Genomic DNA, 25,386 nt, shown 5'->3' with positions numbered 1-25,386 from the left:
AGGGCTGGACGACCAGACGAGAGATACCTATGGAGATTTTTCAGTGGCAGAGCGGTTTTGTCGAAAGGTAGCAAAGAAATAGTCTCGAAACCAGCCGTTAGAGGGGTGCTCTCTCCAGGCGCTGAGTGAGAGGACGGGAGGGAACCGGGAACAAGGCTGAGTGGCTGAAAATCTGCGGAGTGAAAAAAACACGTGGAAAATTGAAAGTCAGAAAGTTGGGAATCGCACCCCTCTAACGTCTGGTGAATTTCGTAGAGAGGAGGCCCCATCGGTGACATGGTGACGGCGTGGGAACGGCACATGCTCCGTTTCACGACACATGTGACCGAACGCGTCGTGTGTCCATGACACGAACCCTTCCTCGCGCACACCATACTACTCGTCATATTGCTGTTCATCTCACGCTACAGTCTATTATCTCGTACCCTACTACAACTATATTCTACCGATGGTTCTCACTTCGAGTAGTGCACCCAATTCTCCCAAGAAAACACGGCCTTCCCCAACCAAAAATGCCCAGCCTCCCAAGGGTGCAAAAACCCCTGCCAAACTCACCTCTTCTTCCAAAACAAAGACCTCAGCTCCCCCCAAGCAAAAGAACCGCACCTCTACCGACCGCTCATCATCGAAACCTTCCTCGAAACCTGCCCCGAATCCCCAGGTTCCAGCTGATTCTTCGTCAACACAAACTGGTAAAGCGTCCGATCGTGCAGAGCAGGCGAAGAGGGTGCGTGCCGAGCTTCATGAGCACCAACGTATCCGCTCGTATGCTTTACTAGATGCTGCGCGAGAACGGGCTAAGAAGGAGTGGGGTTATGATTCAGTAGAGGCACGTCGTACCATGACAGAGCAGTGTGTGGCCCGCTCGAAGGGTGCTATCACACCTCACGTGTGGCAGCTAGACATCGCGGAGTGTCTGGTGTTGGGGATCGACTGTGAGCTGATCGCACCGACGGGTTCAGGGAAGACAATTGCGTTTATGTTGCCGGTATTCTACTGGGAGCAAGCTCGCAAAGAAGAGAGTGGTGATAAATCGAACGGGAAGACGAACCAGAAGGAAAAGCCAAAGGTCTTGATTGTGGTCTCTCCCTTGAACAGTCTTGAAGCGGACCAGGTGAGCGTTCAAACTGTCTCCATTACCTCTCGAGATCTAATGAAAAGCAACAAAAGGCTCGTCGGTTCACTGAGGTTGGCCTCTCGGCAGTCGCTCTTAACGGGAAGACTTACTCTGACAAGATACTGAAGGTGCGTTCGTCGTGATCTTCATTCCATACCATCAGCGCTGACTGACTCTTTCTCAGGACATAGAAGACGGCCGTATCAATGTGGTCATCACCTCACCTAATATGTGCTTGGAACACGACAAATTTCGCTCTCTGCTCAACAAAGCTTGTTTCGCCAAGCGCATTGGAGCCTTCGTCGTCGATGAGGCTCACTGTATCACACAGTGGGGTGAGAAGTTCCGCGAGATCTACTCAAAGCTCGGGACCCTTCGTGCATTTGCAGCTCACACACCGTTCCTCGCAACATCCGCCACACTCACTCCGGATGATCTGACAGCTATCCGCAAGTCCGTCCATTTTTCGAAACCGGACACCTTCCACCTCAACCTCGGTAACGATCGCGCGAACATTACCTGGCACGTTGTGCACATGAACGCAGGCAAATCGGACCTCGAGTCGCTCGAGTTCCTTCTCCCGAAGGACTCGAACGCTGAGCGTCTCGGAAAGGTCGTCATCTTCTTTGACGATATCCTCCTCTCGATGAAGGCGTGGCGATGGTTTCGAGAACGATTACCAGAACACTTACGAGGACGCGTAGCTTATTATAACTCCCGTCGTGGCGAAGACTCCAAGATAGACGCGGCCGCTCGGTTTTGCGACGATAAGACCGACATCATGTTTTCGAGTGAGGCTTGGGGCATGGTAAGTGGTGTCACTGCAGCAGCTATTGTTAGCTCGGGTACTCACACTCACATAACACAGGGTTGTGACTTACCGGGCATTGAGTCCGTCGTCCAATTCATGGTTCCGGCATCGTTATCGATTTGGCTCCAGCGTGCTGGGCGCGCCGGTCGGAAGAAGGGTTCGCAGGCGAGCGCATACCTGTTGGTGCAACCCACGGTGTTTCAGGAGAAGAATAAGAAAAAGAGAGAGGAGGGGGACGAGGTTGAGTTCATGAAGGCCGTTGAGTCGAACTTACGGCGATGGATCCAGACCTGTGACTGCCGCAGGGATGTGGCGGATGAGTACTTCAATAACCCCGTGGATCGGGAAGGTGAGTGAGTTTGTAAATGTGCGAAGAAGCTAGTGCTGACTGTGAGAAATAGAACCGACCGGAGAGTGCTGTGATATCTGCGGTCAGAAGAGAACAAAGGCATCAAATCACGATCAACACTCACCTGAAACCGAAACGACAGAGCGCACCACTATGGGCGAACCTCCATGCTCCTCTGAAGCCCCTTCGGCGGACAAGACAAACCCACGGGACAAAGAATGCGGCGCTGTCAAACGTCGTGATCAACATTTGGAAGACGCCAGAAATATCCTGCTAGGGTGGCGCGCATCGACTTACCGAGCAAAATATCCGTATGCGATCTGGGGCGAAGAGGGATTGATGCCGGACGTTGTGGTGACGGCCCTGGCCACGTATCGTCGATGGCGTACTTCGGAGGATCTCCAGTTCGCTGCGGCAGATTGGATGTGGAGGGAACAGCACGCGGACGAGGTTTTGAAGCTCTTGAAGGAACTCGACGAGCGTGTAGACGCGGAGAAGGAAGTTGCGAAGCGAGCAAAGGCGGACGCGCGCAAGGCTGAGACCAAGATGAGGCGAGAGGCGAAGAAGAGGGCGAGGGAGCGCGACGATGACTCGTCGTCGTCGTCGTCGTCGGATGAAGAGCCACTGATGGCGCTCGTCGAACGCGCTCCCAAGCGCCCGCGTGTTTCGCGTTCTCACGAAGCGACGCGACCTTCAACGCCGCCACCTCCGGCCTCTCCTCTCCCCCTCACTTCACCTCTGCCATCCACGAAATCTTCTGATGAGCCGGTATGCTACTCCAACGTCACTCACTATCCATCTTCACGCTGACACTTCTTGCTTTGTTTGCAGCGATATCCCTCATGCGAAGCGTCATCCGCGCGGTCAATGCATACAGGTCTACCCTCCCCTGGCAGCGCGAGGACCGCGATCTTTGCAGCAACATCCGTAGAACAGTCAGTTTCAGCTCATGTTAGCTGTATTCCATCGTTGGATCATCGTCCAACTGGTTCTGGACGCGCCCAAACGGGCAAAGTATCTGAGCCGTCTACAGGTGCGTCTATTCCCGCGAATCTGTCCAAATTTCACTCTAACATCCCTATCTCATTATTGTAGTCGCTGCAAATCCGGTCTTGCAGTCGTCTGAAGCCCATCCTCCAAATGACCGCGGACCCCAACACCCCTACACGCCGCCACAATACGGCTACTACACAACGGATCCTCGGTACCCCGGCGTTGCATTTTGGAACCCAATGCCATACCCACCCTACGGGTATCCTTCATATTCCCTTCACCAAACATATCCCATGCACGCCGCTCATGACCACCCAGAGCATAACCCACAACCTCCGCAAGGCTCGTCATGACCGCTCAGTGATATATCAGGCATCCCACCCATCGCAGACATACACTACTCGTACCATTTTATATCTACTATTGATTCCCTGCTCCTCTTTCTTCCCCCGTTCTCTGCCGTTTGGACTTCTCGTTCTCCAGCTCCTCTGCCTTTCGCTTCCTCTCATCCTCTTTCTGCTTTTTCTCTTCGTCTAACCATCGCTCCGATGTTTCCCGTGGAAATGTTCTATTGTTCCACCACTCGTTCACCGTCCGACTCTGTGCTAAACTTGCCATCCCTTCTGTCACAAAATCTTTTGCACGATTACCAGTGTTCTTGAATGTGCGTCCTTCCTTCGGCCTGAACCACTGTTCTGCTACGGCAATGTCTCGCCACGTCGCCACATCTTGCTCTTTCACTGGTGTTGTATGCCTGTCGCCACGTGCACGTACAAGCTTGAATTGTGATTTAACATGGTCCTTTACCAGATCCACCACCGGGATTGTCTTCGCCCTCTTGCTGTGGTTCTCCATCGTCGCGCCTGGTCCTAGACTCCGGTAAGAGTATTTCTCTCTCTTGATATTGTGTTCTTGAGCTTGATCTACCGGTTTATAGCCGTCACGTTTGCCGCTGAGGTTGACCAGCCAGCAATGCCGCACAATGAAGTTCCTGGTTGTGAATGGTAAGCTTGCAATCCATCATCTCGCAATGGATTCTATCACTCACTTGACATCCGGCTGCCATTCACGCTCCAATCCCTGGAGTAGCTCTAGGATTTCTTTCGTATAGTTGCTATTGGATCCACCTTCAAAGCGTAGTAGCATCCACGGAAGCAGGTCCTGAATACGTCCGACATCACCTCGCTTGATCGAATCGCGAAGGTTGAAATATGGCAATAGGTCAGTAAGAAACATTATGGCTTGCGAGTTGACTTCGTCCTGATCCTCTGGGTCAGTAGTGCGTGTTCGAGCGAGAGCCTTGCGGCACGCGAAATTCTCATATATCTCCCCCGCCATTGTCGCAAGCGCCTCCGGTGGCCATGCGACCAGCTCCTCCAATCTCTCGACACCGGTAGCCTCCATCCAACAAGCCAAAATCATCGCCTCCCCGACGTGCCACAAAGCTTCGTCGAGGTGATGCCAGAATGGGCCCTTGATGGATGTCGTAAGTAATCCTTTCCTCTTGAGCTTGTCGAACGCCCTCCTCAGACCAATTCCTCCCGACTCGCCTAGGTATTGTGCATGTATCGAATTCGCGACCGCAAACATGATATGAAGGAATCCGTTCGTCCCGACCAAGTAATCCATCCTCTCGTAGCTATTGATGTCTTGTCCCTTGTATAGCGCTAGGCCTCGTAGCCGGGAGGTCGTGAGTGCGTCACCGCCCCATGGAAAGAACCTGCCCGTCGATGTCTTCTTCATCTCCTCCAGTGAGTCCATCTTCAACTGACGGAACCACTCATGTATAACCTTCTCCACACCCTCATAGCTGGCCTCGTCAATATCCGCCGTTGAAAACATGAACTGCTCCGGTATATGCTCGCGGCCACATGGAAGTTCGTCGACAGGTACTGGTCGGTCAAATAAAGTATGTCCACGGTCGGGGTAAGTCTCTAAAGCGGGAGAGTTAATAAGGAAGCTAGTGATCTGCCAAGTGTCCTGTGCGCGCTGACGATCCTGGATGTCGGCATTGCCTTCGAGGAGTTTTCGGTAGTTGAAACACTCCTTGGCCCCTTCACGACGGCCTTCCTGGTATTTCCGGTTTAGTTCTGGGTCAACAGGTATATGCTTCGGTAAAACCCAGAGTGTGCCGCCGGTTGCGCTGATGAACATGTTCTGGTTGTTGATGCGTTGTGAGAAGACTCTGCGAGGTATGTTCTCGTTGTCGAAGGTGCCGAATATGGCTCGCTCACGACTGTACTTGACCATCGTGTTCGTCTCGGATGTGGCAATGCCCAGAAGTGCGTCACAGGTCCATTTGTGGCTCATAACAAATCCGAGAGCATGTAGAGTGTCAAATGCACGAGCAGATAGACCACAGTGCTTAAGGTACAGAGCCCAAAACATTTGTAGGCGGTTGTGATGGTGGGAACGAGTGTATGACAGAATCGCGATAACATTCATGATCACCTGAAAGAAATAGAAGTCAATATTTTGGTGGCATCGTGAGGGAAGGATGAGTGTGAGCTCACGTTCTCTGGTGTCTTGTGCGTGTTCCTCTCCACTTGACTCTTACTCCACCCAGCCTTCTCCAGGATAGTCCATAAGGTCAAGGCTCTCTCTTTGAGCTCCTCACATAGCTTTTTCATATCTAATGCTGTCAATTTTTCACGGCTGAGAGCATCCTCGCCTGCTGTCATTAGATCAGCTATGGCCTTGATGTCTTCAGCAACGAGCTGCCCGACAATCTCTGTGGCGATGCCCTCCACTACCTCGCGACCACGTTTAGCTCTCCCTCCGGGTGGTTTCGCGCAACGCAGTATGCTCTCACGAAAGTCGACACTGTTGAGCAGGCCTGCCCGTTCAAATTTGACCTTTGGATCTGATGTACATTCCTCATCCCCATAGAGCACCAATCCCCAGAACCATGACAGAGTGAGCCCGTTCGTTTTCAAGGCATCAAACACAGCGTGAACCGCGTCTAGAGGCCGCTTTCCCGCGTTGAGAAACTGAGCTTTGAATGAGTCGGTGTGAGCTTGTTGGATCGGTCGATGATCCGCTTGTCGAGCGGTCTGGGATGTTTCATGGTCGGATTCGTCGATATCCCCGACAGACTCGGCATCCGAATCGAGATCATCCTCCCAATTGTCAAAGAAGTCGGTAAGAAAGTTTGAGTCGATATTTAACGTGTCCATAAGATCTCGGAGGCAACGATGAGGAAAGCAGAGTGATATTACAGTCTGAGGCGCGACGCGACGCGACCAGCGGTGGACACAAGGGACGGGATCACATGCGCATAACGCGACGGTAACGTGTGACAATTGTGACGATCCGTCACCGATGTGCGTGTCGCGATACGAAATGCACCAGACGTTCGAGGAGCAGCTCTCCCTACACAACCGGCTTCTTGGCTCCGAGAACGGCTGGATCCGAGACTACGCGTTCTCCACTTTGCTCTCATCTGTCTAGAAAATTCTTCTAGAGCCTCTCGCCCTGGTGCGTCTTTGACTCCGAGAGCAGGGTGGGCCTATTTCCTGCACCGTAGCTGGCGGTGCCCCGAGGCTCAGTGCTATCGGTCGTTCATGCTTTTCTCTTCGGGCAGCAAGGACTCGGAATCTTTCAGCGCAACGACTCTATGACTGCCAGCTCATCCCATCGATTATATGGCTATTATTTATGGTAGAACGTCTGTCGGTCCAGCTGTTCCCCTTGTCTTTGCGAAATCGCTCTAGCGGGCTAGTGCTACACTTCGACACTTGTATCACTGAGTCGGCAACTATGTTAAATCTTCGCTCTGATATACGGGCTACATTACGACTACAGTTTACTCTTCATAACACAGTTCAACTCGGACGTTCTCTCAGCTCGCGACTCTGCTACAGCCTTGAGCCACAGTCTCTCCAACGCGCCCCAATATCTCTCTGGATCCTTTCGCGCGTGCGACACATGCGCCGACGTCTCGAACTTCTCTATAGTAACATCGAGTCCTTTCCCTTTTGCCTCGTCAATATGGGCTTCAATGAGATCAAACGGCACGATCTTGTCGGACGCAGAGTATACGTAGAGTCGAGGTGCGCAGTTCGGTGTTGCAGAAGGCGGTAATGCGAGCGTGTTCTTGGTGTGGAGTGTCTCGCGAAGCTCGGCAAAGATGGGTGGATTTCCTGCTAACGCGTTGATTGTGTACATGAGGAGGTACACCGCTGAGACAACGGGGGTAGTGATTGCTTTGAGAACGGGTTGGGAAGGCGTGGCGACGTCGAGCATGGAGGACAATCCGTTCGCTCCCGGGACTGAGTCGAGGACTAGAGCGATAGGCGCTTTCGCCAGCCGGGTCTTCTCATCGCTGAAGAACCGCGTCTTTGCTAGGATTCTCCGAAGCTCGAGCAGCTGGAAGCCACCACCTATTCAAGGCATCTGAGCATCGGAAAGAGACATGAAGGAGATCTGCAACGACGCACCATTAGACAGGACATGCACTAGGACTCCATTAAATGGCTTCATTCCAATGGATCTCTCCCGAATGACATCGATTGCGGGTAGGATTCTTCGTTGCTGATGGGATCGTGAGTTGTTTTTGCGTGCGCATCAAGATGATGATCAGCTCACTTGTTCTCGATGTGATGCCCAGTAGAACGACGTGTCCGCGCATTTGATGAGGATTATCGTAGAGGACGGAAATAGATGGCGGAGTTGGATGACGTATCTCCTCAGGTGAGACGCCTGGGCATACACTGCCATGGAACACTCAAGTCATTACAAGTTATTAGGGACACAGGAAATAAGCGTACTCCAGCCAAATAGGAGAATGACACTGTATGGTTCGTCAGTGCTGCATCTTCGCTTGGTCACGGGACAATACTTACGATGGGTGCACAGAGTCAACAGCGGCATCGACTGTAGGTTCACAGACGAAAACATGGGAGCTCAGTTGAACGAGTCGAGGATCTATGTCCTTGGAGGTTTCAGCGGATTGTGAGGTCATGTTCAGAAGTACGGGGTAGAGAAACAGTGTATCGCTTTTGCTCCTGTCCGGACGTCGGGAGATAGCGACAATCCCAGGTCCATGGACGTTGTGCGGGTAGCCCGAGGTACGCTCCCAAGAATGTCATCATGCTCTTCGAAATCTGAAAAAATAACATCGTTGCAAATGGTTGTGCTTCTCAAACTCCAGCGCATGATGCGCCACACGTTTGTCCTGTCTACATGCCGGGATAAGGAGACGCCAGCTTCCCGTAAGCAGCTTCGATTTTCTTGGTTCTTTCTTGAGTATTGATATTTTCTCATGAACGGCGGCTACGCATGACTAGAACCTTGTTTTCTTTTAGCATCGAGAGCGGACCACAAGCTCACGCTGCTCCAATACAGGTGCTCTGCGCACGATTGGGACGAGGCATCAGAAGATCAGATCGATACTATATGGGGCGGCTAGCGCGCTGCAATGGAGACTCTTCGACCCTGAAGCTTGATTCAGAAGGCTCAAACTCCTTGCATCGATGCGTGCTGGCACGTATGTTGTCCCGATGGATGACAGTACTTCTTGGGGCCACCGAACTCCGAGGACTATTATGCTTCCATTTGATTCACATAACGGTTTCTATCTGCCGTTAGGACTTACGCATCAACGAAATCCTTCGCCGGTTTCTTATCCCATGTGCCGTATTTTATCCCATCACACGTTAATGTTGTTGTGCTCGTACGACATCCCGGGAGTTGTTATTCCCGCGTATCACACATTCGAACGCTCGCAGACTCTCAGACTCCAGAACCAGATCCCCATCTCCTCGAGTTCCTAGGCCTACTCGCCTTGCTGCGGACTATTCCAGAAAAGACCTCTCTAGACGTTCGAAAGGGTTTACTAAGTATATGCGTAGAACGTTGTAATGGTGCGACCATCCATGCTACTACTTACTATTTGTGGCCTACCTTTCGCTTGTCATCGAACAAGACAAAGCCGACGTTTAAAGAGGCTCCACACCTGCGGGACTCCTAGAAAAATACAATATATTACGAATACTCTATCCCGCAATCGTACAAAAAAAGAACTTCTAAACAACGAAACTACATTACAGACGGCTCCTGAACTGAGCATGAGAGCCGTTAACATACGTATCTGCAGGGTGAAGGGTGCCAATCGCTCTACCATGGCCGAATACGGTGGCTTCATCTCTCCTAAACGTCTTCATCCCTTCGACGTACCGACTCCATTCCTTTTCCGAAATAATTGGCGCAGTGACATACGCATCAACCTCCAACTTAGCCAGGAACTCCTCGATCCGTCCATAGACAACATCTACCGCCTTATTCTCTATTTCGCGCTGCTCGTACCTCGACAACATAGCCTTCTCCACGTACCAGGCGGAGTCGAGCTTCACACAGCTCGCAACGTAGAGATCGATTAAGACGGAATCGACCGACCTTGCGACAGCGGCATCGTAGGCCATGCGGTGACCGATTGCTTGGATGAGATTAGTGCATTCGGGAAGGATAAGGCGATCGAAGTCTGGGCTGCGATGATGCTTCATAGAAGCCAGAGAACGGCGCAGCTCGTCGAACAGGCCAGACTCGCGCCGTGCGAGGAGGCTGTCTGGATTTCTAGAGCCGGGGATGGTGTAACGTCCTAACAAAAGCTCTGACGCGAATCCTTATACCTGGTGTCAGCGACGGTGATGACTGAAAAATCCAGAACGGCTTACTAATTGAAAGAGCCAATAGGTCTCCCTCGGCGATTGAAGCTCCTCGAATATCGGCCTAGACGAACAATAAGCTATATTCATCAACTAAGACGAATGGGAGGGGCGCAAGACTCACGTTCATTGCAGTAATCTGGTTCGCTTCGAATAGCCCCTGAGCTCCACAGCGGTCTCCTAATACCAAGGTCGACGCCAGAGTATGCTGAACAGTAGTGACCTTGAATATAGACGCGATTGCATGGCGCACGCGGGGATCGAACGACATATCGCGGAATATCGAGGTTGCCTCGTCGTGAAATGCAGGCAAGACGAACGATTGCGCCAGCGCAGTAGTTATCGGAATCTTCTGCGTACGAAATGAAATGATAGGCCTCTTCGAATTCTCTTCCTGATGGTCAACGACCGTTCGACGCAGGCTATAATGACCAGCAATGAAAGTTGCCACGCGGAGAACGGGGATACTAAAAGAGGCGATGGCAATGGACCCGACTGCGACGCGGGAGATGTTGTGGAAGAAGGCCGTGCGAGGATCCTCGGGCTTGTTTAGAGGTCCGAGTAGAGCTGAATATTGCAGGCGGACACGGTGAAAGGAAGTGATGGAGTGATTGACAGGACGTGACCCTCCACGCGGAGGTATAAGTCTGGAAGAATATAATTTCAATCAGTTAAGCATAATATACCCTTCACAGCGACGACTTACTTGGAAACGACTCCGGGTTCCATATTCTTCCCGTCATGAAGGTGAACAATAAACGGCTTGATGCCATGATCACTTCCTTCTACTATGGCTCTCGCGAAGACCACTGCGACGCAAGGAATACCCATGGGAGTAGTAGGTGGCATGAACCTGCACGGCAGTCAGGTACCAGAAGTTAGAAAACGATCTCTGATGCTTACTTCGCAGCACTCTCTGTAGGGGTATTCAGTTCAAACTCGCCATTTGGCAGCAGAGTCGCCGTTGTCTCGAGATGGATTGCATCCAAGCCGTGACCAACCTCCGTCAACAAGTATTGACCTCTGTATTGTGTTATATGAGCATGAAAGCAAGACCTACGAGACGAATAGACTCACGAGACATCGAAATTAAGGACCTGTTGTAGAATTGGAACAAGGTCAGGTTGACTCCGCGCAAACATAGCCAGAGTGCCTGCACAACAATTGTACTGCAGAGTATTCAGGGTCATGGCGGCACCGTCCAGAGCGAAGATAGGATCCGTGTGCAGCTTCCAGAATCGTGGCGACAGCGTTAAAACATCGTGAGCAGTCAGGCCTGCGAAATAAGTCTTCAGTTGGTAGGATCACATCGGAGTAGACGACAAAACACACCGTAAAGCCGTCCGACTGATTGGGCGCGTTCGTATGATAGCCGGATTCTCTCGTCGAGAGTCAAGCCCTCAGGACGGCGCTGGTAAAGAGGGCTTCTAGCAAGTTGGGCAGTGGGGTACATGCTGGAAAGCTAACCCCGAGAGGTGCATCGTGCGATACGTATTTATGGCCGCCCTGTTGGGCTGCGAAGCGATCCTTACGCAGCAAATGATGGCTCGCTATCAAACCAACACCTCCTGAACGTGATGGGAAGGAGCGCGTCCATGAAGTCTTGAGTTCTAACAAGACCCAGGCGAAGAAGGTTAGTCTGATGAGTCACCGTGTCTGTGCATACTAGTGCATCCGACGGCATCTTTCGAAGAAAAGTTCTGTCGTCCTCCGAGTGGCACAGGAACGTTAACGCTATCCTCTCCGGACCCACATGAATGATGACAGACCACATATCTTGACTAGCATGGAGAACAGAAATCAGCCCATAAGTACAGGAATAAGTCCCTATCTCACGGCATGTAACGTCCAGGGACTTGCGATGATCGTGAGCGTACCTTTGAGACTACCACTTCAGGCTCCTCAGCCTCGGGATTCGGATGACCCGACGACATGGTGACCCAGAGGACATGCCCCTCGACCTGGATCGTACATAGGGTCGGTGTGCTTTTACACAAAATCGGGGTCAGATCCAAGGTTCCATTCATTGGTGCATCGATGGAAGAGACAGCAGGGCCAAAGCAGGGCAGAAAGATGTTGGCGCGCAATTCTACTCCGCACGGCCCGATTGGACACAGTCATTTCACGTTATTACGCCACACGAATTCATCAACGCCACATAACAATTCAATCACTCCTCAGTCGTACAAAACTTAGATACACATAGAATGGCAAAATTAGGAGGTACATGGTACATAATACACTTTCATAGTATTGTACGAACAACATTCTTCAATACAACCCGGGCCAAAGCCTATACGGCACATTCTTCGACCACCGATCCCACTCCTCCGTAAACCTCCCCCTCAACATCTCGTCCTCGAACCTACACCGCCTGAACAGCGGTATAATCGCAAGCGTGCCGACGATATACTGCCACCAAACGCCAACCCTGACCACATTCGACACGACACCACACTCCCGATCCCAACCCCCATACGATAACTGCATCAGCATGACCATGATCCCCACTATGCTCGCTATCGCGGATGTGTATGCGGGGTGTCGGACGATGGAGTATGGGCCGGAAGTAACGAGGCTGTGTGAGCCAAGGACGGCGACTTCGTAGAGGAAGAACCGCTTCAATGTCTTGAAGCACCAGACGCGTACAAGGGCGGAGGCGAATGTTACGAGGGCGGCGATGCAGAATGACGGATTGAGAGAGACGGTTTCAGTCGCATTGGAGGTGTGGGGGCAGAGCGATGTGTAAGGTGCCACGGGTGAGGTGGATAAGATTTGGGGATAAGCAGTCTTGAAGGTGACGAGGAACTCGCTCGCGAATACGAGGCTGACTATGATCTGAGTGTGGGTCAGTTTAGTACCCTCTGCGAGAGAGGGGCCAAGTGATAGCGGTTCGTACCTTGGAAGACCAAGCAATGTGCCGCACAAATTTATCGAAAAATTGGCCGGTAGCAACTCTGTCTTTAGGAGGTGATGGCGGATTCGGTGGAGTATGTGCAACATAGTAAGAGGCAGGCGCGACGAAGAGGCATACGAGCTTGATGGGAATCAGGAGAGAATCCATTGAAGACATGGGGTAAACGGCGATTTGGATCGTACACGAAGCCAAGATTTCAGTGCTATATATCTCGATGGGCTTTCGTCACATGGCCTAGAAGGTGATGGGCAAGGAACGTTCTATCGAGCTTGTTGACAATTTCGTAGACTTGAATTTACCTCGAAGAGGAATGCTGAATCATGTCCTATCATGACGCATCATGAAGACGATTCTAAGCGATCGCGAGCTTCGACAAATCCTAACTACGCTTTGAACCGAGACTCAGGAGTCGGCAAAATAACATTGATCGTGCTCTCGAGGCCGTCATAGACGAGGCCTGGTGATAATAGTATAGTCCCCCTCGATTCGGAGATTGCGCTCAAATGAACATCGGGCGTGCTCGTGCTCGACAGGTTCTGCAAATGGAAACAATGCTTGAAGGTAAAAGGCTGATGCTCCGAGGTAAAACAGGGTAAACCGCATCGACTGCTGTCGAGAGGAAGTCCAAGCAGGTCCAAGCGAAGTAGAATTGCCTACGGCAAAGCCATCATCCGAGTGTGTTCTCAACAGAACCGGCCCCTGTGAAGGGTGATTTGTCCTGTCCTATCGACAAGCAGAGGCACATCTCGACAGGCTACGGCGCAAGGGGACAAGCGTGGACCGCAGAAGCTACCTGTATGAGGAAAGCAAAAACCAAGGGCATAGCGCTGATGAGAAAGGGCGGCTACATCGGACACAAGGTGAGAAAAGGGCTGATTATGAATGATCCTGGACTTCCGTAAGATGCTGTTTTATGCGACACCGGCCGCAGTGGATCGCGCTAGCTCATACGGCGAATCGAAGGGCCATCTGGGAACTTCCAAAGAATTCCTTGAAAAACAGACACGGCTCACCTTGTCCCCCATGCGTTCGTATCGCTCATTCTGGACATTTACACAGAATATTTCAAATGTGGGCCTCTTTGAACGTCAACGTAGGTCAAGCTGGCTGTACATAAGAGGTCTTCCAAGTCGTCGGTGAGTCGGTGGAACATGCAAGAAAGGTCGCATTGCAAGAGCCTAGATGGAACCCATGGCGAAGAGATGGACGGAAAAACCAGTGCCGTCTTTAACTGCTACCAAAGGCGACGGAAGAACTAGATTTAATTATCAACCGACAGGATTTGATCGATGGAAAACAGAAGGATGAGGGGAGCACGAGAAAGCAATTGTCCACGCGAAAATTGATTCCCGGCGGAACGGCCGGTGCCGAGTTCGTTCGGCGGCTCTGCATCATTGTGGTCGCCACAGTGGCACTTCAACCTGCCCTCCTCATGGTCCGTCTCGCCAGTTCTCGTAACCGCTCGTGCACAAGCTCATCCCTCAGGAAATCCACACGGAAACGCTGCGGTGATTGGGAATAAAATGATCTGTGGTATCTTTGCCGTTCCTAGCGACACGTGGATCGCTCTGCCCCATACAGACCAACGGTTGCCCAACTCAAAGTTCCTTCATCGGGCTCCTATCGACGATGCTCTCCCTCGCTTAAGCACGGAATTCCCGCTCGCAGAAGTACTCGCCTCCGATATTCCCTCCTCGGTCCCTCATCCAAGCCTTCGCTTCTCCCCCTCTCTTGTTTCTTGAAACTCATGTGGCGTCCTACTTCAGAAGCCGTACTCAAGCTTGACTTTATAATTGTGGGAGGAGGCAAGTCATCCTAAATTTTCCGCTTTCGGAGTCTGCTCATGGCTGTTTTTCGCTCTTAGGTCTGTCGGGCCTGGCATCTGCTCATGCCCTTGCATCGTCGGGCCACCATGTACGCGTATTCGAACAATCCACAGACCCAACTCTCCCCTATTCCAGTGCCTTCCGTCTGCCGCCGAATGGGACGAAGATCATGGAGAAGTGGGGGATTTTGGACGAGTTGGTCGAGCGCGGAACCAAATTGACGGGCTGCAAGTTCATTGATCGTGAGTGGTCCGGTCTATATCACATCAGTTCCTTTTGCGCGCAGAGCTCTTCTGAGCGTGGATTCGTAGTCGAGACAGGGGAGAGTCTTGGATATCTTCAATGGTCAGATAAAGTCTGTCGCGAACTTGGTGGCCCAGCGTATAGCATATTCGTTCGTCCTTTCCTTTCCTTTAAAAACTAAGATCTACGGATATTCTTAGAGCTGACGGACTGGCCTGTCTCAGCATAATGATCTCCACAAACTCCTCACCGCCGCCGCTCTCAAATCAGGCGTCGAAATAGTGACTGGCGCCACCGTCGAGGTTGTCGTCCCCCCTTCACAAAATCCCGACTCCCCATCATCAGCGGTTAATGGCAATCACTCGAAGACATCCATCAAGCTCGCATCTGGCGAGCTCCACTCGGCCGACATTGTCATCGGAGCTGACGGGCATCAAAGTATCGTTCGGCGTACGATTGAGGAGGTACCCGAGGTACCTCGGACTGGCCGCGTCGTATACAACGGTGTTATTCCGCACTCGACAATGATGGGGGACGAGCTTTTGAAGGAGGTCACACGAATCGGGTTTCCGGTGTGGATGGGGGATCTGTACTATGCACATGGTAAGCGTTCGAAACACTTCCCGATGTGATGTCTCCTCTGATCATCAAAATGTACAGCTTATTCTGCGGTGAGTTTCGTCCTTTGTTCCGTCTCGTTACCTCACTGACTTTCTACTCTCTGGAAAGTGTCACGACGAGTATTGGTCCTTCAACTTCTGGCAAGTGGAGGATCCCAATGACGACGCTCCTTCCGGGTGGGGTACTTCGTTCCCTACGAGCCGCTTGAACTTCGGCGAAAAGCTTGATCCACGGTAAACAGTCGTTTTCCGATCCATCATTTGAGTCAAGGCTCACCAAACTTCATTATAGGCTACAAGCCGTGATTGACCACATACCATCTCTCGAGCGCGTCAGTTCGGACGTACCCCCTATAGCAACCTCGTGGGTCGACAAGTCGGAGACCATGCTTCTCGTCGGAGAAGCAGCCCACCCGCTTCCCGTTCGTCTTCTCCGGCCCATCATAATTACTTACGGGACTCAAGCGCCTTCTTTCCCGTAGCCATGCTCACAGCCCGGCGCAGCCATTGCCCTCGAAGACGCATGCTTCCTCGGCACCCTCTTCTCCCACCTTCGCCACCCATCCCAAATCCCGACATTCCTCTACGCGTTCGAAGACGTCCGGCGACCCCGAGCTACTAGACTACACGAGAGCGAACTCGATAATCAGACGATACTATCGTTGCCGCCAGGGCCAGCGAAGGACGCTAGAAATGCGACATGGAAGGAGCAGGAGAAGGTCTCTGTCGATAAGGATGTTCTCAGTGCCGCTGACGGGTCAGCTGGGAGTTCGGATGGAGACGATATGAGTTCTGAAGCGGAGAATCTGGAGTTGAGGAGACAGTGGTTGGAGTTTTATGAGAATTGGGGTTACGATGCGCAGGATGCGGCGAATAGTTGGTGGGTTGAGTGGGGTCTTTTGAGGGAGCGGGCTGAGGAGGCAGCGAGAGGAGTGAATGGTCATGGTGATGGTGCTGCTGGCGATGCACGGGGACTTGGCGTAGAGCGAGAGATTGTGGTGACGCGACATGACTGAGGCGATTGGTTACTCTTCACTCATCGGATAGCTCTCTGCGCTCTGGATAGTAGATGTCGTACAGGCTGTTGTAAAACCTTGTAAAACGCCGCTCGCGTTTGTCGCGGAGAAAGTTTGAATTTCATTGGTGCAACATCCGCCGCGAAGCCACCATCGGCTACTTTGCGTACTCACCGGTCTACATCGCCATCATAGCCTCTTTCTTGTCTCCGCAGAGTTGGGCCACAGATCTAGAGAAAGGCTGTCACAAAGCTGGATGGCATTCTTTGCCATGTGTCGTCGGCCAATAGGCTCCAAATTGTTACCATGAGCCGTTGTCGACCATACGAACTCCATACGATAAAGATGGCAACAGTGAAAATGGATCGCACGGTCGTAATTTGCGCGCCACAGGATGTGGCGTTAGAAAGCAATGGCCTGAATTGGATACTCCCCGGAAGCCAATAGCTTTGCGGCCCGGCCATTATTCAAATTGTGCTGCGCGTCATAAACGCGTCCCTTCTTGGTCCCTTCCGACCTCTTCCAAGTTCCAACTCTATCAACTTCGAAGGGCATGATAGGACTCAGATAGCTTTGTAACCTTAGACTCTTGCGATTTACCTGACCTGCCTCTCTCATCTACCACACCAACGAATACTCTTTTACATCCAACTGAACATCCGACACACGTGCTTTGTCGGTTTTCCAACCAGTCACGCTACCACAACCGCCTTGCAATCGTCACTCGGGCCTCATTTTTACATTCTCAGACAAGACGCCTGTCCATTTGCAGAGAGATCGTTTTTAAGTGCGGCAAGCCACTCTCTCCAAAGTGCTTTTTGATTCGTTCGGCCGCCCGAGTATGTGAGTTTTGTGCGATATATGCACCCAGCTTCCTGTGATGAAGCGCCCCTCCAAGATCTTGCAGACTACCTGGTGAGACTGTACTTCTGATCCTTGTGGACCAAACTAGACCAACGTTTTGCAGCATGTTGTCCGGCAATCAGTCTCGATGGGCAGGAATCGCCTCGCTCAGTTCACAACTAACCGTGGTCCATCACTTCTCGAGTCGATTGATCATGAATTATTTCGACCCAACATCTCCTCCCTGTCTACACAAGTAGTGTGCTACTTCATGTGGTCATAGCATCCACACTGCGATTCTCACACTGTTGGTTTTCTTTGAGCACACCTAGCACACAAATTTCGTCTACTATGCTGCTGAAACATCTTGTGCGTATCTCTTATGATCCTAAACACGCGCTTTGATCGAGATCTAACCGCCTCTGTATAAGGTCCTAGAAGAAAGGAGGGGCGGTATCGTAGCCTAAAGGATAGTTAGGATGGAATGGAGAAACGCGGAGCAGCGGGAGTAGGGTAGTATGGCTTTGTATGCGGTACGTGAATTCTAGGTTTATCTCAGGCAAAGGTAGGCTCTGAAGATCTGTATTGCCTAGTCTTTCGGCGAAGGCGACGTCGCTTTCTGTTCTGAAAAGTGTATGCTCTGCATCTTGAGCAAAATTCTGGGATGGGATATCGAACGTTAAATTGAGCTGTTCTGCACTTGTATATGTGTTGTGAGCAAAATCTCTCCATGGTGGAGGAGTCGGTGGAACTAAGGTGGACAAAAACTGCGGGCTACAATCGAGGAAGATTACTTAGACGACGTGGATAACGCGAGGATCACACATCAATGGTACGTGAGTTATTGGAGGCCTCAACGTGTATGACGCGGAAGCTGACTTTGTGTGTTGTGACGGCCTTACTAGTCTCCGCTCATATCTGAATGTCGTATCCCGTTTCGTGTCCATGTTATGAACCAGTAACGGTCACCGTGTGGCGCGAGCCACTCTTAGCTAAGCGTCTACTGTCCTGGCTTTTCAAACACGACGGTTTCAATACGTCGTAATTTAATTCTCACTACCGAGGTTATTTCAAGACTTGCAGCTGCCCTCGTCCATGAAACAAATATTTTTCCTATAACCTCTGTCGACATTAAAGCAGACACTCTGGCCCTAAGCAGTAGCCTCACCACTCGCGATCGGACCCTTGGTCTTCCATCTCACGAGACTTCATCGTAATGTTTCGACTTGGTAAGCTTCAGCCAGGTGACACGAGTGGCTCATCTAAGAGAGCCTAACGGTACCGCGAGTGCTTGGTTGTGCCGCTGAGTAGGCACAATTGTTAGCCCACTTTTTCATTCACAGAGACGATTTGACCGCATTAGGAAGAAATTTCATGGTCTGACTCACATGCAAAGGCTGTCGTGAGAGGACCACCGGCAGCCTCCTCCGTTCAGGTGAGCTTCTCCTCGAACGCTGTCAAATAACATGTTTGTCAACTGTTCTCTTCTGACTTCTTCACGGATATTGCTGACTGAAGATTTGCGCCGTCCTCTCAGCCTCTGCATCAACGTTTGAATGGAGACAGCAACCAAGGTATAAAGTCCAAGCATCTCATCTCGGACCTCGATTCTTAGACCGACAACAAGTCGTTGATCAATCACATTAATCATGTCTTCAGCTCTGTTCTCTCCTATTAAAGTCGGCGACATCACACTCTCTCACCGGGTCGCACTCGCTGCACTCACACGTCTTCGCTCCGACGCCTCATCTGTTCATTCAAGTGGTCATGGATACACGTACTATACCCAACGAACTACTCCTGGTGGACTGCTGATCACTGAGGCTACTCCCGTTCATCCCAAGGCGGGAGGTATGCCCCATGCCCCTGGTATCACGACTGACGCACAGATAGCCGCGTGGAAGAAGGTTCGTCATGTCATTCCAACATTCACAATCAGTTTGGTCTCCTCACCTATATTACGTCGATTGTATCTGCGTAGATCGTAGATGGTGTACATGCCAAAGGCGGCTACATCTTTATGCAGATATGGGCCATGGGTCGTCCCGCATATGGCTCCTTCCTCAAATCCGTCGATCCCACCTATGATGTCGTTTCCGCCTCTCCTTACTATCACGCCGACACCGATACCACTCCTCGCGAGCTCACCATTTCAGAGATCAAGGAATACGCCGCCCTACACGCTCAGGCCGCTCACAACGCAGTTCATATGGCTGGTTTCGATGGTGTTGAGATTCATGGTGGGAATGGGTATCTGATCGACTGTTTCTTGAAGGAGGTGTCGAACTGGAGGACGGACGAGTATGGGGGAAGCGCGGAGAACAGGTGTAGGTTTGCGCTAGAGATCATCGATGCTGTGGTGAAAGAGGTCGGGGCGAAGAAGACGGCATTTAGGATGAGTCCTTTTTTCACTGGTTACAGTGCGTCTTTTGCTTTATTCTTTCCGGGTCTTGACTTAGATGATAACATTGCGACTATCTGCATAGATATGGCCGTTCCCGACCCCGACCCCACCTACACCCACCTCATCTCCCGAATTCTCTCCCTATATCCCGACCTTGCCTACCTTCATTCCACTGAACCCCGTCATGACGGCACCGCCGACATTTTCCAGTCGCTCACTCCCGACGTCGGCTCCGGAAACAACTTCATTCGTGAGCTTTGGGGTGCGAGACCGTTTGTGAATGATGGAGGGTACCAGGCGGATACTGCGCTGTTGTCTGCTGAGAAATATCCGTGGGATATTATTGCATTTGGAAGGATGTTCATAGCCAATGTAAGTCGCAAATTTCTCCCGGAGTCCTACGGAAGGTGGTATCTCATCGAGTCAATGACGCTTTTTGTTGTAATTTGCAGCCTGATCTTCCGTGCAGGATCAAGGAAGGAGTACCGCTGAACAAGTACGACAGGTCGACGTTCTATACTTTCGAAAGTCCGGTGGGATACATTGACTACCCATTTTCCGAGGGTCTGCGTGAGAAGCACGCTAAATTGTTCGATGAAGAGGCAAGGTCGGGCAAACTCCCTGTCGCTCCTGCGACTAGCGTGGTCGTTTGAAGTGTAGTTTAGTAGTACTCATCCAGTCAGGATAGGCTTCTTCGCGAATCATCCTGTGTGTAATCTCGTGTGGATGTTTACCACGTTAGTCAAGCTTCCCTAAAGTAAGCTTGATACACTATGTAAAGAGAAACAAAGTTAGCAGTACAAATGCAGAAGGTTTAAGAAAGGATGATGTGGCGTTCGTGTGGCACCACGGCGCGCTCGGACCGCAAGGAAGTGGAACTGGGAAATGGAAAAAACGCGCTACGGTAACAGTGTGACGTGACGTGACGGATAGTGACGACACGCCGGGAGAGCAAGGGAGTGTGGCTGAGTGTGGCACCGCTGCAAGGAGGTGCGGTCTGAGCCGCATTCATTTTTGTAGGTTGATTTCTATGGGCCGATCGTTGTAAGGGACTCGGGGAATAGGTTATACATGCATTGAGAACAAAAAACATATATTATAGCGTACTTCTACATTTTCTGAAACATGTACATGCACATAAATACATACCATCACTGACAAATAAAACAGGACTTTGGAAATGGCCGCGAAGCGGCCCAGAAATTAATTTTGGCTTTCTCAAGCATTGGCACGTCTCTGAGAATTTTTACAGAGCCGTGGATGGTTGAGTCTGAGCAAAGCGACTGAAGGGAAGCCGGCGAAGGGTGGCGAGGGAGGGAGTGTGGCGGGCGTGACGGAGGCGCGCTGGATCGTGTTTTGATGGGACTGGATCGTGTTTTTTTGGATAGGAAGGTGTCTGCGCACCTGGGCGCTTCACACCAACCTCCCCGCCAGAATTTTACCGAAGGTGGGACGAGGCGGGAAAAACACGCTCCCGATAATCAGAAACACGATCCAGTGCGGGCGCTTCAGTGGTACGCAAGGCGCCGCCCATCAAGCTTATCTGTTCGGGTGCCGTTGCCGGGTTTACCTCATTGCCATCAAAGTTGTCACTCCGTGGAATTTCGAGGGAATTTCGAACGGTTTTCATTGCCAAAGGTCCCCCTCCCCTAACTAACTACACAGGTGCCACAAAAACACGATCCCGTCACAGACAAGACGCTCCCGGCACTTACCGCGTGACAGGAGCGTGTTTTCCCCGTGAGAAGTGGATGATGCCTTCGGCGCCTTCCACGTCGGTTGAAAATATCTTTTTCTGCGTCTGCTTCATCTCATGCTGCTTGTCTATCTTGACTCCCCTTTACATACGCTTGCGACATCGACGATCTTTTCATGACCTTATGTATATATTCAAGACCTATGGCCTCCTGAGAAGTGTTCGGTAAAACGTCACTCCCTGTTGATAGACCTAAGTACCGAATTACAGTAAGTTCTTCACCGTAAGGAGAAGTGGTCAGAACGGACTGATTGCAACATTTTTCGTTCATTGGTAGTCAATTGTTGCGCCACCGATACCGTATATATTAGAACCCATGACTGCTCGTGGTCAGGAACTGCACACAGAGGCCGTCTGAGTCCCGCTGCAAATATATCTCATGGCGTCAGGCCTCGAAATACTTGGCTTAGAATGTATGTAGAGTACCTTGCTCTCCAAGAAGGCCCCGAGGGCCGCTTAGAGATATGCACTTTGTCTAGCATGCTCCAAGAACTCGAATCCTATCAGCTGGACTGCCAGTGGAAGTGCTTGCTAACGTACAACTTGGACTGCAGGCTTCTCGGGCGTTACTACATAAGTAATACCTCCCGCAATGTTCGAGCGCCTAATCTAACTGAATCCCTGGATATAAAGGCAGGAATGGCCATCTATCTCGGATCACCCATCCTTAGACCTTCCCTCTGATATGTTCTTCGGACGCCTTGTCTTTCCTCTCCTGCTTCTATGCCTTCACGGCGTTGAAGCGGCGCTTTTTCAGTCTCCGTCAGATCTTCTTGCAAACACGAGGTACAACTATATCATCGTTGGAGGTAAGCTCCACTATCTGTTTAGCATTCAATACTATTGTCTTACGATTGTGACTTTACCCCGGAAAAGGCGGAGCGGCCGGGGGTGTTCTTGCGTATCGCCTGACGGAAGATGCGGAGGTCAACGTTCTCTTAATAGAAGCTGGATCGAGGTGAGTGCTCAACCACTTGAATGTTGACATAGCCGTCTCCAGCAGACTATGCAGTGACTTCGAAAACACAAATATTAAAGTACCTGGGCTTCAAAGTCGACTCCAAGGATCGCAATTTGTACGGGTGTCATACCATGCCTCCAATCATGTTACATGTCTGACGGTTTTCATCGTAATCCAGGACTGGAATTTCACGACGACCAATATGCCTGGGTTGAATGGTCGGTCGGTATCATACCCGAGAGGTTTTGTGCTCGGTGGCTCCACGGCCATTAGTGAGTGGACTAAATCGTTACTGGATTTAGTCGACGTGCATCTTAGTGTTCTCGAATATAGACAACATGGCGTTCAATCGAGGATCAATGGACGACTTCGATCGTTGGGCAGACTTTACAGGAGACGATGGGTGGTCTTGGGAGTCTCTTTTCCCTTATATCTTGAAAGTACTGAGACTCCCACCTATCTGACCTTTTCCGTGTACTCACTCCAACTTACAGATGGAAAACTTGACGGCACCCACGGACCATCGCGACACGAGTGGTGAGATTCTGTCCTCGATTCATGGTCATCATGGTTCGTACGCAATCTACATCATGACAATTGATTAGCGTCACTTGATCGCACGGATCTGCTGGTGTTGATGTCTCAACAGGGCCTCTTCGTACCAGTCTTCCCGGCCTTCGGTTACCTACAGACGATAGGGTCCTTAACGCATCGGCGGAGCTTTCGTCTGAATATCCATATAACATCGACATGAACTCGGGCAATACTATTGGAATAAGTGCGTGTAGATGGTCTCGATTCACTATCAGGTTACTCATTCGACAGGGTTGTACAGGCTGGGCTCCATACACGGTATCCATTGTCCCTCGTTTCCCTTGAGTCAATCATTCCTAATCACGACACATAAGATCTCCAATGGTGTAAGATCCAGCTCTGCATCAGCATACATTGCTCCAGCTCTCTCCAGAGCGAATCTCCATGTTCTCGTGAACACGCTCGTGACAAGAGTCGTCCAGACAGTATCTGAAAACGAAACCGCAGCTTTCAGGAGTGTCGAGTTGACTCAAAGCGCTTCCGGTGGGTAAAGTTCCACTTTACAGGGAGATAATTATCTGATTATCACAATGTGTATGCATGTTAGACTCGATATTCATACTCAATGCAACTCAAGAAGTTATATTGTCGGCGGGTGCAGTCAAGACTCCCCAGATACGTGCGTGGACAGTCATCGGCGTTGATCTTAGTATTGTCTGGCCTGTCTGACCTATCCCTACGCGATATGTTGCTTTGCTTCGGGATAGTCATGTTGTCTGGTATAGGAGATGCCTCGCAACTCTCATCTCTCGGAATACAGACACTCGTCGATATCCCAGGCGTCGGACGAAAGCTAGTTGTGAGTCTCTTCCCCAAATTCCCTTTCTCTCTATATTCTTCTTACACCAGGCTCGTGCAGGATCATCCTCTTTTAGGGTCATCGTGGACCGTCAGCTCAAATGATACGCTTGACAATCTTCAACTTAATGCTGAGTTCTTCAATGAGCAACTCAGTCTTTGGGAGACCGATCGTACGGGAGAATTGATACTGAGCGGCGCAAACCAGAAGGGGTTCTTGAGGCTACGAGACGATGATCCAGCATTTGGAAATGGGACGATAGAAGACCCTAGCGCAGGATCAACTTCTGGGCATTACGAGTTTATCTTCTCAGTGAGTGACTTGTACGGAAAGTCGGCAACACGAGACTTGATGACAACGATCGGTTGTATACGCTCGATAGGACGCGCTGAGATATGTGAGTGGGACACGCCCGGATGGCCATTTCTTTTCCATGGCCACAAACGTCGTTTCACCATCGTCAGGTTGGTGGCTTACAGACCCGATTGGTTATTTATTGCTGATAGCATTCACCTTTTGTGCCACACCGTTCAGTCGGCAATATAACTCTCCAGTCATCCTCCCCCTTCGACCCGCCAGTCATCAATCCCAACCTCCTCGCCACACGCTTCGATATTCTCACCATGGTCTCAGCGATCAAATCTGCACGTCGTTTCATGTCCGCATCGTCATGGAATGGATGGATCCTCGAAGAGTATGGGGAATTTGCGCAGGCCATTACTGATGCAGAGATAGAAGAGTATGTAAGAAACAATTCTGCGACGGTATTTCATCCGTGCTGCACGGCAGCTATGGAACCTAAGGTGTATAGCGGCACTGGAGCCAACACGACGAGGAAGGCACATGGAAGTGGAAGAGGTGGCGGAGTACTGAAGTCGGATTTGACGGTAAAGGGGACAGTGGGGTTGAGGGTTGTCGATGCATCCGCATTCGTGAGTGACTTGCTTTGCCTTCGAGAGTCCGTCCATGAGTTCACCACGGTAACGATGTTTTGCTTGCTACCGGTGGCGTTCTCAGCCGTTCATCCCGTCTGTCCATACACAAGGGCCGACTTATATTCTCGCAGAGCGTGCTGCAGACCTGATCAAGGGGGCGTCCAAAAATAGCTCCTGTGCCATAGCACGAAGGGCTGAAGCGGTTTGATCAGCCAAGATCCGATAAATACGAGACTTTCCCGATGTTTTGTTTTCTGTGCAAAGGATGGTTGCTCACTCTGGCTCCGAATGTCCTACCTACCAATGGTCGGATACGGCTACTTTTTCACCTTCACAGAACTCGGAATGGCTCCCCGCTTCTCACAGTACGTTAATGCTCCGAGTCACCCGAGAAATATCCTCGTACGCGATGTCTTCAGGCGTGACGCATTCCCTTCATGCATCACTGGTCCTGTTTCAGCTGAAGCATATTTATTATTAGACAAGAATGTCGAAGCTGCCTGCTTATCTTCAGTCTAGGATCTCGTGCTCATTCTG

General features: G+C 51.0%; 8 protein-coding genes across 8 annotated transcripts; 4 read left to right on the top strand and 4 right to left on the bottom strand.

Annotated features, from left to right (window-relative positions):
- Positions 1 to 448: 448 nt before the first annotated feature.
- On the top strand, positions 449 to 3,087 carry STEHIDRAFT_60035 (P-loop containing nucleoside triphosphate hydrolase protein; the record flags this gene model as incomplete). The annotated part of the gene is made up of 6 exons (XM_007305194.1): positions 449 to 1,114; positions 1,171 to 1,245; positions 1,302 to 1,925; positions 1,986 to 2,277; positions 2,324 to 2,359; positions 2,609 to 3,087. The coding sequence occupies 6 exons, from the start codon at positions 449 to 451 to the stop codon at positions 3,085 to 3,087; spliced, it is 2,172 nt and encodes a 723-aa protein (XP_007305256.1).
- Positions 3,088 to 4,314: 1,227 nt separating this feature from the next.
- Positions 4,315 to 6,446, bottom strand: STEHIDRAFT_111829 (uncharacterized protein; the record flags this gene model as incomplete). Its single annotated transcript, XM_007305262.1, has 2 exons — positions 4,315 to 5,721; positions 5,784 to 6,446. 2 exons carry the CDS (start codon positions 6,444 to 6,446, stop codon positions 4,315 to 4,317), a joined length of 2,070 nt encoding a protein of 689 aa, XP_007305324.1.
- A 599-nt stretch (positions 6,447 to 7,045) lies between these two features.
- On the bottom strand, positions 7,046 to 8,233 carry STEHIDRAFT_169242 (uncharacterized protein; the record flags this gene model as incomplete). Its single annotated transcript, XM_007305261.1, has 5 exons — positions 7,046 to 7,652; positions 7,710 to 7,803; positions 7,858 to 7,982; positions 8,040 to 8,062; positions 8,115 to 8,233. The coding sequence occupies 5 exons, from the start codon at positions 8,231 to 8,233 to the stop codon at positions 7,069 to 7,071; spliced, it is 945 nt and encodes a 314-aa protein (XP_007305323.1). The 3' UTR covers positions 7,046 to 7,068.
- A 1,005-nt stretch (positions 8,234 to 9,238) lies between these two features.
- STEHIDRAFT_122247 (acyl-CoA dehydrogenase NM domain-like protein) lies at positions 9,239 to 11,636 on the bottom strand. Its single transcript, XM_007305260.1, has 7 exons — positions 11,268 to 11,636; positions 11,013 to 11,211; positions 10,839 to 10,958; positions 10,642 to 10,788; positions 10,060 to 10,582; positions 9,945 to 9,999; positions 9,239 to 9,892 (listed from the first exon to the last, which is right to left on the bottom strand). Exons 1-7 carry the CDS (start codon positions 11,386 to 11,388, stop codon positions 9,315 to 9,317), a joined length of 1,743 nt encoding a protein of 580 aa, XP_007305322.1. The 5' UTR covers positions 11,389 to 11,636; the 3' UTR covers positions 9,239 to 9,314.
- A 464-nt stretch (positions 11,637 to 12,100) lies between these two features.
- STEHIDRAFT_122246 (uncharacterized protein) lies at positions 12,101 to 13,011 on the bottom strand (the record flags this gene model as incomplete). The annotated part of the gene is made up of 2 exons (XM_007305259.1): positions 12,101 to 12,773; positions 12,835 to 13,011. 2 exons carry the CDS (start codon positions 13,006 to 13,008, stop codon positions 12,207 to 12,209), a joined length of 741 nt encoding a protein of 246 aa, XP_007305321.1. The 3' UTR covers positions 12,101 to 12,206.
- A 1,547-nt stretch (positions 13,012 to 14,558) lies between these two features.
- On the top strand, positions 14,559 to 16,721 carry STEHIDRAFT_147742 (FAD/NAD-P-binding domain-containing protein). Its single transcript, XM_007305258.1, has 8 exons — positions 14,559 to 14,657; positions 14,717 to 14,920; positions 14,990 to 15,072; positions 15,146 to 15,524; positions 15,582 to 15,592; positions 15,651 to 15,775; positions 15,834 to 15,963; positions 16,024 to 16,721. The coding sequence occupies exons 1-8, from the start codon at positions 14,600 to 14,602 to the stop codon at positions 16,555 to 16,557; spliced, it is 1,524 nt and encodes a 507-aa protein (XP_007305320.1). The 5' UTR covers positions 14,559 to 14,599; the 3' UTR covers positions 16,558 to 16,721.
- A 2,328-nt stretch (positions 16,722 to 19,049) lies between these two features.
- On the top strand, positions 19,050 to 20,585 carry STEHIDRAFT_147741 (FMN-linked oxidoreductase; the record flags this gene model as incomplete). The annotated part of the gene is made up of 4 exons (XM_007305257.1): positions 19,050 to 19,307; positions 19,382 to 19,820; positions 19,887 to 20,176; positions 20,257 to 20,585. 4 exons carry the CDS (start codon positions 19,050 to 19,052, stop codon positions 20,455 to 20,457), a joined length of 1,188 nt encoding a protein of 395 aa, XP_007305319.1. The 3' UTR covers positions 20,458 to 20,585.
- A 1,466-nt stretch (positions 20,586 to 22,051) lies between these two features.
- Positions 22,052 to 25,057, top strand: STEHIDRAFT_147740 (aryl-alcohol-oxidase from pleurotus Eryingii; the record flags this gene model as incomplete). The annotated part of the gene is made up of 15 exons (XM_007305256.1): positions 22,052 to 22,137; positions 22,194 to 22,369; positions 22,437 to 22,518; positions 22,573 to 22,636; positions 22,700 to 22,793; positions 22,855 to 22,961; positions 23,016 to 23,091; positions 23,171 to 23,299; positions 23,357 to 23,373; positions 23,430 to 23,598; positions 23,663 to 23,734; positions 23,823 to 23,914; positions 23,975 to 24,226; positions 24,421 to 24,846; positions 24,932 to 25,057. Exons 2-15 carry the CDS (start codon positions 22,246 to 22,248, stop codon positions 25,055 to 25,057), a joined length of 1,830 nt encoding a protein of 609 aa, XP_007305318.1. The 5' UTR covers positions 22,052 to 22,137; positions 22,194 to 22,245.
- Positions 25,058 to 25,386: the final 329 nt, after the last annotated feature.

The sequence above is a fragment of the Stereum hirsutum genome (genome assembly GCF_000264905.1).
Source record: "Stereum hirsutum FP-91666 SS1 unplaced genomic scaffold STEHIscaffold_9, whole genome shotgun sequence".
Lineage (NCBI taxonomy): Eukaryota > Fungi > Basidiomycota > Agaricomycetes > Russulales > Stereaceae > Stereum > Stereum hirsutum.
Note: the sequence above shows the minus strand (reverse complement) of the source record. Positions and strands in the feature narration are given on the sequence as shown.

Bases quoted from the DNA above. Each gene is read 5' to 3' on its own strand.
- STEHIDRAFT_147742 (XM_007305258.1), top strand. From the start codon at position 14,600: ATGTGGCGTCCTACTTCAGAAGCCGTACTCAAGCTTGACTTTATAATT. The intron at 15,073-15,145 runs GTTCGTCCTTTC...GGCCTGTCTCAG, and splicing joins GCCCAGCGTATAGCATATTC to CATAATGATCTCCACAAACT. The intron at 15,776-15,833 runs GTAAACAGTCGT...ACTTCATTATAG, and splicing joins GGCGAAAAGCTTGATCCACG to GCTACAAGCCGTGATTGACC.
- STEHIDRAFT_122247 (XM_007305260.1), bottom strand. From the start codon at position 11,388: ATGTACCCCACTGCCCAACTTGCTAGAAGCCCTCTTTACCAGCGCCGT. The intron at 10,583-10,641 runs GTAAGTCGTCGC...ATATTCTTCCAG, and splicing joins GAACCCGGAGTCGTTTCCAA to ACTTATACCTCCGCGTGGAG. The intron at 10,000-10,059 runs GTGAGTCTTGCG...TTGTTCGTCTAG, and splicing joins ACCAGATTACTGCAATGAAC to GCCGATATTCGAGGAGCTTC.